Source organism: Opisthorchis viverrini (genome assembly GCF_000715545.1).
Source record: "Opisthorchis viverrini unplaced genomic scaffold opera_v5_221, whole genome shotgun sequence".
Classification (NCBI taxonomy): domain Eukaryota; kingdom Metazoa; phylum Platyhelminthes; class Trematoda; order Opisthorchiida; family Opisthorchiidae; genus Opisthorchis; species Opisthorchis viverrini.
The window spans coordinates 697,117-711,763 of record NW_008751873.1 but is presented as its reverse complement, the minus strand read 5'-3'; the positions used below and the strand labels follow the sequence as shown (position 1 = coordinate 711,763).

Here is a 14,647-nt window from a genome sequence, read left to right as displayed (position 1 = left end):
TTAGACCGTATCAGCGTTGTTAATGTTATTTGTTAGGTATTATATTATTCACAGGACGGGGAATTCTCAGCGGTGAAGATGAACTAACTAACACACATCTAATTAGTCTCGCACTCTGGGGAATATTATTGCAAAATAATCCACATATACTTGAATGAAATGTACGGATTTTGGTCAGTCGTTCGACGCAAATTGTTCGCGTGGTGTGGACGAGTTCCTTATGAAGCCTAAAATGATGGGAATTCTATTTATTTGCCTTTCTTAATCCGTAGTTGAGAATCAATCTACACTTTCAATGAAGCCACAAGCAGCATTTATACGTGACGTTGATATCAGTCGGTTGCTGAGGATGTTGATGTGAATTTAGAACCTGAAGATTCGATGGAAACAATTAGTTGTTTGCCTTTACGCAGCTGAATATTCTTGCTTCTATCAGATAGACAAATAATATGTTTTCATATATGCTGTCGAACGAGAACATAGACCAACCACTTAGAATTATTATCGTTGATGGTCATACCTACCTAGGAATCTAGAAATACCACTTGATATCCTTATCTGATTTTTTTTTCGATGGAAACAATTAGTTGTTTGCCTTTACGCAGCTGAATATTCTTGCTTCTATCAGATAGACAAATAATATGTTTTCATATATGCTGTCGAACGAGAACATAGACCAACCACTTAGAATTATTATCGTTGATGGTCATACCTACCTAGGAATCTAGAAATACCACTTGATATCCTTATCATGATTTTTTTTATCTAAAATTTCTAATTGAGCTTCATCGACTGGTATTAAACTCAATATTTTCTCAAGGGACACGTAACCGAAACGTCCAACAACCTGCAGCAGCACATTATACAACACAGGTTGAGTTGATAGTATTTGCGTCATCGCCTACTTTCTCGAATCTAATTTTTTACCGGAAGTGCATGGCAGTGCACAGGAAGTGAACATGAGTATTTTGCTTCTAAACTCAACTAGTACACAAATGATGGCCATATGTAAAGGTCCCTAGTTTGATAGGATCACTGATGGGACATTAGGATCATTTCACCGCGAGGAGTAAAGGATACATCGCGCAATCATCGAGCCTGATCACCAGAAATATGCGCAGTGACGAATAGGTAGGAAAAAGGCCGACTGTCACCACACCTGGCCCAAAGTAGAAGGGTTTTCCTGGGAATGGCATAACATGTTTGGTGACGGCAAAGCATCTTCGGGATGTAATTTGCACAGTAAAAATTATCGTTTTTATGGGCTTTTAGCGCAAGTGGATGAATTCAGCTTAGCATGTAGATATTTAGTAGATATTGTTAACTCTGATTCGTTCAGTTAAGCAGAACACGCCAATTTCCGCAGTGATAAACAATGCTGGACTTGGGGCGGTTTCATTATGATGGCCTGTTAAGGGATATCAAGTTGTTGGAGACATAGGTGCTTCTATTCGCAAGTCGACCCAATATTTCACAAGATATATTTCCGGACAAAAGAGGCATAAATTACTTCATAACTTTATCGATAACTCTCTCGATGGGACGAACCATGAAATGTACAGTGCTATTAGGTTTAGTTAGTTTCTTTTCCTCTAAGTGAGTACAGAGATAGCCCCTCAGGTACTTTGAGGACGCGCATTTCTGCTACGGTTCATCTCCGCTTTATTGCGTTACTATCGTCGCTGTTGTCTTTGTCGAAGGCAGTAACTTATGGCTCGGTTTCCTAGATGCAGTAGCACGCACGTAAAGGACACTCACACATTTCACATGTCTTTCTCAGCAGCTCAAATCCAGCAGCATCATAAGGTAGCTAATGAGTTAGTGTTCTTTTGAATATACATTTTACCACGTTCTATTTTTACTTCGATGCGGACGAACTAAACATGCACATCTATCTGTAAACACAATGTTTACCAGATCCATTGAGCCTGTGTTCAAGGCATCCAGTCGCATAAGGAAGGTACTGCACTCCCCATACACTCAAAATTCAAGAAAATTCTCAGAATCTGGATGAACTAACGTGCATCACCTATGCCCACAGCTATCAGCAGAGTGTGGTCTAATAAGCACCGTCATTCGGTCAGTTTGAAAATACAGGCTGTTAAATGTATCTCAGATTTTATCATTATTATACTTGCCACAGCTGGGCCTTTCACGTATCCGTTTTAAAAGTGAGTTCAGGAATTTGGAACAGTACTGATAAAGCTGGCATCCTTCCTTTGGCAAACATTCAGATTTGGAGAAGGGGAGTTTCTTGATAAACCTAACATGATACCTTCCTATTATTGTGATGTTTTTGCGACTATTTACAAGAAGACACTGAGCTTCGAATGAGTGTAATGATCGGGCAATATGCAACAACTAAATTCCGCATAAATCTGTATCTAAAATTAGTTTGGTTAGAAACAGCGTTAGAAGCCTTTCAAGGATTTTCGCGTTTCAAATAAAATAGTAGTTCTTCTGTTGCAAGTGAGTGTGCTGGATGGAGTTGATTGTCGGAACAATCCGAAAAGTAACTTTCTGATGGGCTAAACAAACTGTTACACACTCTCGGTTTAACCAACCTTGTTACTACCATCAGGGTCAGCAAAAATTTCAAGCCTCTACTGGAATACTTTGCCAGATAACATGACACCAGACAAGTGTTTATGAAACGTGGCCATGGCACGTCAGTATGCTTTTTGACACATGGATGAAAATCACATTATTGGAAATGTGAGCGGTAATACCCAAAAAATAAAGTCTGGTAACTTCATAGCAACAGGATGCCTTGGCGAAAAATTAGGAAGCGAATGTTGAGCCCTAATGTAAGAAACTTCATATCCGTTTAGGTAATCCTTTTCCCCATACGTGTAACCCACGGCAACTTCAACAGTAGCACAAAAACTTTGTATTTGTTCGATAGAAATCTGACAACAGCCCGATGTAAAATTGATGTGCCCAAATTGACGTTTAAAACTGAGCGTGCGACTTACCATGATATCAAGTGGTCTTATGTATTTTTTCGAGACAGTAACATTACTATTACGTCATTCCTTGCCTAATTTGTGTTAAAAAAATTTACCAGGAAATATTCGGCCAGTTTACGCACTTTTATTAACCACACTTGGTATTCCGGTACTCCGTGAGAAGATTTTTGATTTTGAGCTGGTGAGTGCAGGAGGCAATTCACTACTTATATATGGCTTAAGCTAGATCTGCCTGAGTAGAAAGAGAATATCTTCCATAATGGACACTGTTCGCGAGCAAAGTCCACTTGAAGTTCACATAGTAAACTTGGCGTCAGATCTTGGGACAGCGGATGATGCGGTAAAATGACCTGATTTTGCGTGCCATCTGAGTACCAGAATCAGGCTTTTTGAAATATGATGAGCAGGGGGAGGCAACAAATCGCAGAGCGTCACTATACAAGACGACCTTTCAGCCGGAATGGAACTTGAATATGTCATGTTTGTTCATAGCAGTGTGAGGATATTTGGTAATGCGGAAAATCAAATAAGCACTCTACAGGTGCCTCATTTTACTCGGAATAATCAGCAGTGCACACCTTACGAAACTCAAGGAGGTTTCCAACCTGCGAGTTCCAGGATAGTTTGGAATAAAATGTATGTTAAATAAGGCATATTCAGAATGAAATTGCTAATATGCATTTTATTCGGGTGATAAAATCAAGCATATAAAATAACTTTAGGAATCAACTATCAATCGCCTCAGTAGACGACTAAACTTAAATGTTTATTTTTGTTGCCCTCTTCCAAAATAGGCCCCAAATCTTCCCTGTCGTACATTTGTTCGTGACTTTGTGAATACTGGAAGTTTGAGCTTCAGGACATCAGTTGTTCTAGTGAACATGTGCAGAAATTCTCAACAGCAGCTTCATCCTCTGAAAGGTTGCTGACTATTGTGACTCCAGATAATTTGAGTGACATCAGAATTCATTCCCCACTGAGAGCAAAACACTGGTGAATGACTGTAAGAAATGTGCTCAACTGGACTACTAACCATTCATCTTACCAGTTCACCAGCCTACTTTCCATTGCTTTCGCACGTCACGCAGAAGGAACTCCGTTCATATGAACGGGTTTTCTTATTTTGGATACGTAAACGAGTACGTAAACTAAACTAAATGGAGCTGCACTACCACCATTTTCAACTAAGTCACGTCCTTATTCGATCAATAAATTTTCAAAAACTCTTGATGGTCTAAATACTTTAGAGGACGATTCTCGATGCCAGCCGCCGCTATTCATTTATATCTTGCAACTAAAACAGAACCCAAGACGTTGGACATGGTACCCATTCGGCCCCAGTAGTTTATGACTGCATATTTTTTCTCAACCGTCTCCTCGTCCGAATGACCTTTGACCCGCACTAACCAAAGACGGGAGTTAAATTCTTATCCAGAGCTTGCCAGATCTGTTTGCTTGCATTTTGGAAAAGTGGATTGTCCCAGAAAACTAGAAAGAAACGGTAATTATCCCCATTTTCAAAAAGGGTCCTTTGGTAAATGTGGTACTCACGGGTTGATCAATTAACTTCAGGTATAAACTCATGGCGCATTTTCACTTCGCCTCTAAGTGGTGGATCGTGAAAGACTGACTTGAGGAACGTAAGCAAGAATTCGGCTTGGTATGGTTTGCGTCGACTAAATTTTTACACTGCTAATGTTCTTTGACTTACAAGGCGCATTTGAATCAGTCTCTTATTCTTAACACATCTTCTCAGTAAGTAATGTCACGCAAGCATGTGAATATAATAAGTTCTTTTGCTCTCAGAATTTCTGGTGTGTGATTGTGCACGACAGTTCTGTGAGAACCTCCGTCCGGGCAGCATAACTGCTCTATTTCTTTCTAATTCCGTGATTGATGAGATAATGTGACGAACGCATGAGAGTTTTTAAGAAACCCTGTGGTTCGGATAGCTGAAAAAACCTAATGGTTCTTAGTCTCGCTTTACCAGTCCAAATATAGGCGACAGTGCAGAGCGCAAAATAAGTGATTCATGATTCAGGTAGGAAACCGATGATTATAAAAGACGTTATAGAGAAGAATTGTGGTATAGCTTGGAGTGTAACTCAAGAATTTTGTGGAAGAATGCGATCGCCAGTAGATGAAATTATGTCGGATAGCGGTAGCAGTATATCGAGAGTACAGTCCGAATTGCTACAAGGACATTATCTTGTTTTATGCGCTTCAAGATGAATTGCTAGACACATTTCTCCCTCATTTTGTCAAACCCATAATACATACTTTTGACCTCCCAGAAAGAAGATACCACTCAAATGTATACGAGGGAAACAGGTTATTTCTATTTGACCACCACCTACTCGAAGCACCTACATTATCCCGTCCAAGTGGTCGATCAGTTCACACATGATTTTAGTACCTACGAAAAAGTTACAATTTGAGCAGAATTTTTTTGTCATTCTTCCTTAAAATATACATTTTTCTGAATGATATGTGACTTAAACTTTGGGTGGTTTCCGAAACAAATGCTGCTCCCTGGATGTGCTGCAATAATCCCGCAGACTTCAGGGACTGGAATATCTTCCACTATGTGCAACCGCTGTCTTGTGGTGGGATACCTAATTTGGAGGGGGTATCTCAAACAAAAACCGTTTCCTCAAAATGGGTAGCATAGGGTTTCCACTAGCCTTTACATTTCCTCTTCCACTAGCCCTCATCCGCTTCCAGCACATGAACTGCGGTTGTGTACTAAGCGGTTGTGGTCATTACATTTCTAACAACCGTATCGATAAAATTAGGCAGACGGTCTTTTCTCTACAAACAGAACATGAAATTTTTCCTAACAAAGATCAGGTAAAACATTTTGGCCGAAAAGTATCAGGAATCATGTCAGGAAAAGCACATCTCTCACTATAGGTCAAGAATCAAGATATGCATCATTCGCCTAGTTTCATTCTGTAAGATTAGTGACGTCATTCTGAATCATTCTGAAACAAATCGAACGGTATCCAACGGGTGACCCTACGCTTTGTAAAATCCAGTTTAGATGGCTTATGTGTAGGCAGTGTATACAGACGTCGTGTGATCGCCCATTAATTTTCATCCCAAAATGTTGTACAAGTCAATAACAGAGTTTCGGTACAGTGTATTTAGGGTGACATGTGCAAAGTTTTCACAAATCATTTTTTCTTAAGTCGAGCGCGTGCTTAGCCGAATCGCAAACTTGAGATTGGCAGTAGATCATCGTCTTCCACTGGTGAGTTCAGCGCCTCCAAGAGTTTTCTGAAGTTTATTGCCGAGCGACGTTTTTCCTCTGAAATAGAAGGAACCCAAGTGACTTTTGCAATAATCTGCTGAGAACCATCTTGATACAAAGTTGGGAGGATATTTCTTGTCATTCATGCTTTAAGTCATATTTACAGTCCAAGTTGCCTGAAGGAAATTCGGAAAATCTAACGGAACGATGTGATTAGTGAAACTGCTCCAAACTATACTTCAAACAGAATGAATTCAGTCAACACCAATGCTCACGTAATGTGTAAAAAGGAGTAATAGGCCACTTATGAAGGCCACTTATAAAAGTTCAAATGCTGTGTTTGTCCAGCAATGTGCAAAGGAATAGAATATTGTTTGAATGGATCATATTCTTGTTTTATATTTCACTATCCACAAAATTCATACGGTCATCAGACTTGTTTGAAGAGAAAATTGGAACGCACATTTGCATTACATAACGCCAATACAGTCATCCACACCCCTTCGGTGAATTTTTTTGCTGAACAATACATGAGAAAACCACAAAGTCATGATTCTCATCACCAAAACAAGACCGTGACAAATGTGACGGTCAGCATCACCTCCAAATGACACACTTAACAAGTCAGAATAACGGTACCATTCAACAATGCAGTCTTTTGTCGACGCTTGAGTTACAAAATTGGATGCCTCATAGATGTACCGGCGGAACATTATCACGCTACGTTTGCTTAAATCATGTCTTCGAGACGAGAAAAACGAATGTTCTAAATTTTAGCTTTATAATGATCCTTGGTGCTATTTATCAATGCGAAGCTGGCCACTTTATAACGATGCAGTTATTCATTTCTACTCCAGCCCACACACCTTGTTTTTTTCAAAACGGTGATGGATTCATATTAACTGCCACTGAATATCATCAGCGGATTTGTTTAAGTTGACCCAATAAAGTTGACTTTGATTGGCATATTAACATGGGCTCTAGATGACGGTATGGCACTTTACATTGTGATTTATCCTAAATCCATTTCATAGCAGAATAAAGATTGACCTTGGTCAGTGGAAACCAACAACGCAAGAGTTTTTCTTATTAGTCGTACCATCAATTTGTTGAACTTCAGCCTAGCTGGATATCGGACTGAGATGTGTATGCAAGTTGTTAGTGGAAAGATACTGGTAGCCTTCCGTATTCATGTCCCGCAGAATAGAACGAAAGATATTAGAATACAGCTCTGGAGCTAAGGAGAGGTAAGAGAAGCGAAACAACGTGAAGAGATGTTGGGAAATTCCCCTTTCTTGTAAAATTGCAATCACTTTTATGGCAAACAGAAAACAGGCTTCAATATGGAGTATAGGAGTCACCAAACTTTAAAGAATTAGCTGGGGGCATGTTTAACCGCATTCAAAGCTCACGAGTTAAAGTTTGATGGAAACAGACACTTCTACAGTTCAGCTACTAGGGCAGATTTCAGACTTTGCATTTGGACAAAACCCGAGCATTTTTCTCCAATCTGAGATCTTGGTCGCCATACTGCAGCAAAATATGTGCGTAGAGTAAGTTATGAACCGATCGGATGATTCAAGCATCATTACTTTTTCACCCAACAAGTCTTGACCGGTTCAGTCCAATAATTTCGAGGGTGGTGACAAAATTTTCAGATGACATGTTTTCACCCTCGATATTTTCTACATCTCTATTGGTCGTGTACCATCATGTTGAAAAGCTCTGTCAGCGTGGGACGCCTACTAATCAACAAAACAGTTTTGTCTAACAATCGTTCACCTGAGGATATAAATGCAAGCTTGCAAGAATTGTGGGACACCGGTATGACACATAGAGACTGAATGAAGTATTCTGGCGCTGAGACTAGGTAGGATGCCAGTCAATCTTAGGGCTGCGTTTCTCAGTCAACACATCTTACAAAACATGGACCTGGTAGCATATGTGCACATAAGGCCTTTTGGCTACAGTAAATATGTATATATTATCTGCAATATATTATGCCGGTTTGAAGTGGTGTTCGTGAGAGTCGTCGACATGGAAATCGATAGAATCGAATTTTGCTTCATTTTCCCAGAGACTACACCTAACCCATGCTCCAGTTTATCCGCTGACATGGGACCGCTGCTGATTACGGGATGCCAGATCAAGGGTAACCACACGTGGACTGTCATACTATTTGTACCGGTGGCTAAAATACTCGCGACTACCGTATAATAGCATCCAACATGATCAGGATGACAGGAGTTCACAGAACTCTTGGACAAAACACTATGTTGCATTATTAACGACAGATTCTGCTCAGTTTCAAGCATTATGCTAATTCCCAAACGAATCAAGTTTCTAGTACACGTAGCTAACAAGTTTACAAGTTTGCACCTATGTTGAAGACCGAAGCGTTGCTGAGAAACAATTTAAAAGTGTGTGTACTATGATGTGAAATTGGGATCAAAGGTATACCAATGGTTCACTGGCAAAAGTGAATAAGTACACGACGTCTACTGTGGCAACTTTTAAAGTTTTGCGTTGCAAATGGTTATCCTGAAGACCGAAATGAAAATTCCTGTCAACCGGGCTCAAAACGTACCATGCCATGTTTTGTACGAAGGGTTCATCCTATAACTGCTCATCCTATAACTGTTCATACCTCAAGTCAATCTAAAAGTATTTGACATTTTCATGATAAATTTTTCAAAATAATCTCATACCCTCCTCATGAGAAAGATTTAAAGTCAAAATCAAAATGGGGAAAAGCTTGGGATTGGGTGTAGTTGATCCCACTAGTGGAGATTTTATGAGTAGGGGATATTTCACGACGTCGTCGTTACGTATATTAAACACTTAAAAAATAAGTATTCCGTTTTCAGGTCACCCAGTAAAGGGAACAAACTACGGAAGATGGATTTCAGGTGCTCCCCTGGTGCGACAAACTATTAATCTTACTTTAGCGACTACTCAAGCAAAAACCTCGTTTGATTGTCCCATCGAAGTGCTTTCCTTAGGCTGAGACATTTATGCAATCAATTATATGGTTTTCTACCGAAATATGTACAACACGCTGCCAGCAATCCGCGATCTCTTTCACGGCGACAATTTGTTTCACTGTCAATAAACTCCAAACATTTTAAGCTCTGATTAAAGCGCTAGCACAATTATCATGAATGATATTTCCTAAACATATTATCAGGCGTTAGTATCAGTTACGTAGAATGATCTGTTTTGTTCCTTGGACAACGCATTGTTCATCAGTATAATTGAACTCACCCAGATACGCGGCTGGACGCCTGGTTTCCCATGGAAATGGGTGATGATAACTGATACTCGGGAAACCATCTTTCACAAGAGATCGCGATTCAACTGATGGGGTAACAAACAGACCAAGAAGAGTCAAAAGTACGCCGAAGCTCAAGAAAGGCCATTGCTTAAAAATTTTGGCCATGCAGTTCGTTTTCTCGCCCATCTGGTTTTATGTTATGGGTCTTCCGTATACCGGCAGCGCGACTTATATGCTGAGCTGTACTCAGTTGCTGAAATTTGATTGGACAACATCAGAAAAAACATCATTTTTGTTCGCACTCCTTGCAATTTCAGTATACCTTATTTAATTATGTAAAGTAGATTAAACGGGGTAAAATTATACATGGTGCTTCACCACTTTGTTTGCTATTGTCGAATTTCGTCTGTTTATGCACTTATGCGGATATTGTAGCCAACAATCCTACGTTGTTTAAGAAGCTGCTGAAGAACATCATAAACGAGAGATTCAGCTGGGTTCCAGGTGAGTCTCTCGTCAAAACCAACTTGATATGCAAATAAGTGTATGTTTCGAAAGCTGACGTCAATTTTTGTCAAAATTGAAGCTTAGATTGACGACTAAGAATAGGTAGTAACTTCCATGCATAGTTCGCTCTTTACATAGGGAGGAAATTTCTAGAGTCAAAAATGAAACCAAACGATGTCTTTTGGAGGATTAAATATGCAAATTATTTTCAATAAATTCCTCCAAAATGACTAATTCTCAACTTAATTTTGTATGCAGCTAGCCAAAGCGATTGTGCGGACGCGTTGCTGTTACCACAAATTTACGTTAATGGAAGAGAACCAGCTGTAATATTGAATATTTGCTTGTGAAACAAGAAGTTTCATCATCCAGTGAGCAGGCATGACGCTCCAGATGGAGATATGAAATAGTAACTGAAAGAAACTGCATCCCTTTTGTACTTAAATTAGACTTTCCTATTGAATCGTGAGCATACTTCCGAGGTGAATATGGCAGTTTGACCACAATGCTTGCGTTACACGACTGCGCAAATGCGGTTAGCAGGCAACCACAGGTGGATCTACAAAGCTGACCCACAGAAGCTTCAAGTAGAACCTAATCGTGGAGTCTACATAACTGGCTGCCTGCTGAGAGGTTATAAGTTTAGAAAGTGGGCTGGATTGAAAGAGGCAGCAAGGACGTTTCTGAGAGCCCCTAAATTTTATCTGACCACATCATGTATTGCCTGGATGGGGATTCACAATAACGCATGCCAGAGACGTACCACCATCTTTCAAGAAACAATTATTTTTAAAGGCAAAATCATGCTCAATGTTGAGGATTGTATGAGAGGCAACGTTGAGTCGAAAAAGGCATGCAACAGACTTTGAAGTAGACGAGGTAGCTCATACAGAATCCAACTATGATAGCGTGTACGAAATGGAGAAGCATAAAATCTGTAAGCATGAGCGAACCTTCCTGAATTTTCCCACTAGTAAAATCTTCAATTCGTACCATTCTTCTCAACTATTCGCAAGCCAATAACAAAATCTCTCAAGTTGCATCCTACGGATGATCACGAAATTCGCGTATAAAAAGAGGCGATCATATCTTAGCCATGCGAGACAATAAGCCACTAAGAGTGGGAATTCTGCACTCAGTCGAAGAAACGCATCCTTCAGGAGCTTATCGGTGATTTTTTTCATGACCGCAAGAACAATTTTACTAGGTTGATATTTAGTGCATATCCGAAACCCAATGGCAGTCATTCCACATTTGCATAGATTACGGTTAATTAACCCCATACCTGGTTTACCTCATAATATCAATACACCAACCAGTGTCACCGCTACAAAATTCCCGTTTGCGCATCACATACACCAGACACTTTCATCTGCTGTCTCCAATTGAGGAGATTGAATGTGTTTCCGATAAACCCGAAGTAGATGATGACTAAACATCACGTGGTATCAACTACACCGCCACAAAATAGCATCTGGGTATGGAAATATCTTGGTAGGGGATAATCTTTAGAGAAAATTGAGCGACGAAGCATCAATGAGGCATTTCACCCCTTTGAACGTATTCGCTATCAGAAACATGAAAGCCGTAATCCACAACCCCAAAGGGACTACTGTCCGAAACAATCGGCCACAATTAACAAATGACTGCGAAAAGAAAGGGTGACGCCTAATGAGTGGGTAAGTTCCGCGCACCTCCATTATACCTCGTGTTTGGGACCACAGGACAAATTAGTACTACCAACTAGACATGTCTGAGGCTAAACTTCGGCGACGTTCCTCAGGAGGAATCAAGATGAGCATGATGTTCTAGTGATTCCGCCAATCAACCACAGATTTACAACACAATATGTTTCAAATATAATAAACGATTATTACTTCTGTTACTGGTTCGAATCGGGACGACTTTCTATTATTTTACGAGCAGTAAGATCACAAAATACTGAGTGTTTAGCACTGGAGCAAAACTTGCGAATATAGATTAAGCTAAAACCTTCTGACCATGTTATGGGATTTGTCCAGTAACTGCCTACTCAGCATTTAAATTCATTCCTATGGGACACCTGTGAAGAAATCAACAATCTTAATGCACATGCGAGATGTTTTAAAATTACAATATCATCTGGTGATTCGGAGTAACGGTGGCGCTGTAGATTACAATGAAGAATCACCTTCAATATAGAAAAGGTAATAATTCGAGACCGCTGGTCAATACTATCAAAGGACAACGATTTCCTAATAATTCGAAATACGATGTACCTTCTGTGGATTGCTTGTAAACAAACTGCTGTGTGGAATTCCACACGCACGAACCGGTTCTACAGTATCTTAGAGCCCAAGTAACATTCAGATTCACCTTGATAAAAGAGAATTTTCAAGTGGCGAGGAGATGGGACGAGAGAAATTCTGATATTTTCTGATTCAATCGTGCCTCATATGGAATACTGCCATATGGTTTTATAAAAAACAGTTTCCATGTACTGCAATTAATGACTGTTATTTCTACTTGGAAGTGAAAGGACAGGAGACCAATTTTGAAATTTGGTATTAAAAAGAGACTGAATGTTTGCACGATGACCGAATCGCTTTCCAGGTGGGGAATATTCGCCATTTCACTACAGTTCTTTGTTCAAGGTAAAATTTTGATGGAACTTTTCAAGCTGTGCTCACCTGGCGAGCTTCAAGAAGAAAGGTAGCAGAAAGAGGCGGTCAGTGTCTTTTCGGGCAACGCGGAAGTAGTATTTTATATAGAGAGAAAAAACATTTTTCGTCCTCCCACATAAACCCTTCTGTGCAATTAAGTTGCTCAGACTCCTAACGAGTGGTTTTCTCACTACGTCTGTTACATCCTAAATTTTGCTCTAAACTTTAGCAATAAGCATCCAAAACATTCAGCATTACGGCTAATCTAGATTATTTTTTAGGAAGCCATTTTAAATTAGTTACCCGTTTCAAATGTTATGAACACCTTCTGTTGTCAACCCTTTTCTGATGGTCCTTATTCTTCTCCCCATACCATGATTGCATTAACCAATGACAACGCCCACCATTTTACACTGAAAGGCCTTCGTACTTGGTTTGACATCGAACTTCTCAAAATACTTATCTGTCTTTGTTGATGTCGTTGCATATGCACACGCATTCCCCTTTTGTTCATTATATATTTACCGTCAGCACAGTAGGCGACTGAATGTGTTGTAACAGAACATGTATGTCTAAAGTGGACTCAGATTGATGTGGACTTGCCTTAATGCATCAATGGGGCGTGTTTATTGATAATCATTACCCAATGCAAAGGGGTATTTAGTTCAACATTTTGGCATGTCTCCAATAAAGTCGAATTAATTATCTTTATGAAATGACAGGGGTCAAATTATGCTGTTTTCTAAATAAAAAGCGGTTCATTCCAAAGACTCCAGTTTGTTCGAGGATCCATAAATTTTAGACGTCTCAAACGAAAGGACAAAATGCGTATGAAATATTTACTAAAAAACTGACCGTGTATCAAACTGGTAACTGTATGAATCAAGTGACATTTACTACATAATTCAATGTCCATACTCTAATTGAAATTTGATTCGTTGGACCCTTTCACCAGAGGCATTTACCGGAGAGGATGACCCGGCTCCATGGGTAAAACAACTGTTGTAGCAATATTTCCTTCTGATCTGCAGCGATTATTCAACCATTTAGAATGCTACTTTATCTAAGCAGATAAACGTGTCGGGATATCGTCAAGGGACTTACACCCAAGTTGCAAATACGAAGACGAAAACAAACTGTACTTGCAATCATAATGTCTTATGTACTGATGAATGTGACCTTTCGCAGCGAATGTCACGTCGCTGATCTGACTTGATAAATTACAGTTATTTTCAAGCTAAATACTGGTGTTGCAGACCGAGGGGGAATGATGATTGCCTTGTAGGTTAACTTCGTCTGCTATTTTCTACTGATGTCTTATTTGCCCCCAAATGCGCACACGTGGGAAAAATAGCAACTGTGCGTATACATGTTTGTTGGAGATCAAAATACGCCGTTTAGATAACATCCCACCTTGGAGTTCTAGATCAGTACCTAAGGCTTCTTTGGGCATGCTTTCTCAATCAGGGTTCTGTTAGTTAATTAGTTCTGCTTTAAGGATGCCAGGAACGTAGACCCTCTGAGATCCGTTTGACTGGCATCTGACAACGTTTTTCTCTAATTTCGCATGTACGAGAATTGATACCTCCAGCTCGCAGGTTCTTCGGTGCTTCCAGTTGCTCCGGCGCGACAGGAAGTTTATGATAAATTAGGCTCTGACGCTAGGTGTAGCAGGTGTTAGTGATCTCCATCGTAACCTCATATTGAGCGTCACGTGATGTAGGCGGCAACTGAGTGGTCGTGGGTGACCTCAGATTGAGCTTCCACGTCTAGTTGGTCCAGGTTTTCTATAAAGAGGAGCTGGGCCTAGAAGTAGTACTTCCAGGAATTCGATAACTGATTAACTACACCAACGGTGTTGACAGGCAATACTACTTTAGTTTGGTTATACCCGGCAGTAGCTCCGCGGCACGATTCGTTCAACATAGTTTTATAGGTCATGTGGGTTAACCTATGTGAATGCCTACCACAAGGTATACCTGGCGTTCAACTTCTGGGCAAA

General features: G+C 40.0%; 1 protein-coding gene across 1 annotated transcript; it reads right to left on the bottom strand.

The window, feature by feature from the left end:
* Positions 1 to 6,101: 6,101 nt before the first annotated feature.
* Positions 6,102 to 9,682, bottom strand: T265_08408 (hypothetical protein; the record flags this gene model as incomplete). Its single annotated transcript, XM_009174204.1, has 2 exons — positions 6,102 to 6,279; positions 9,487 to 9,682. The coding sequence occupies 2 exons, from the start codon at positions 9,680 to 9,682 to the stop codon at positions 6,173 to 6,175; spliced, it is 303 nt and encodes a 100-aa protein (XP_009172468.1).
* Between the last annotated feature and the right edge of the window lie 4,965 nt (positions 9,683 to 14,647).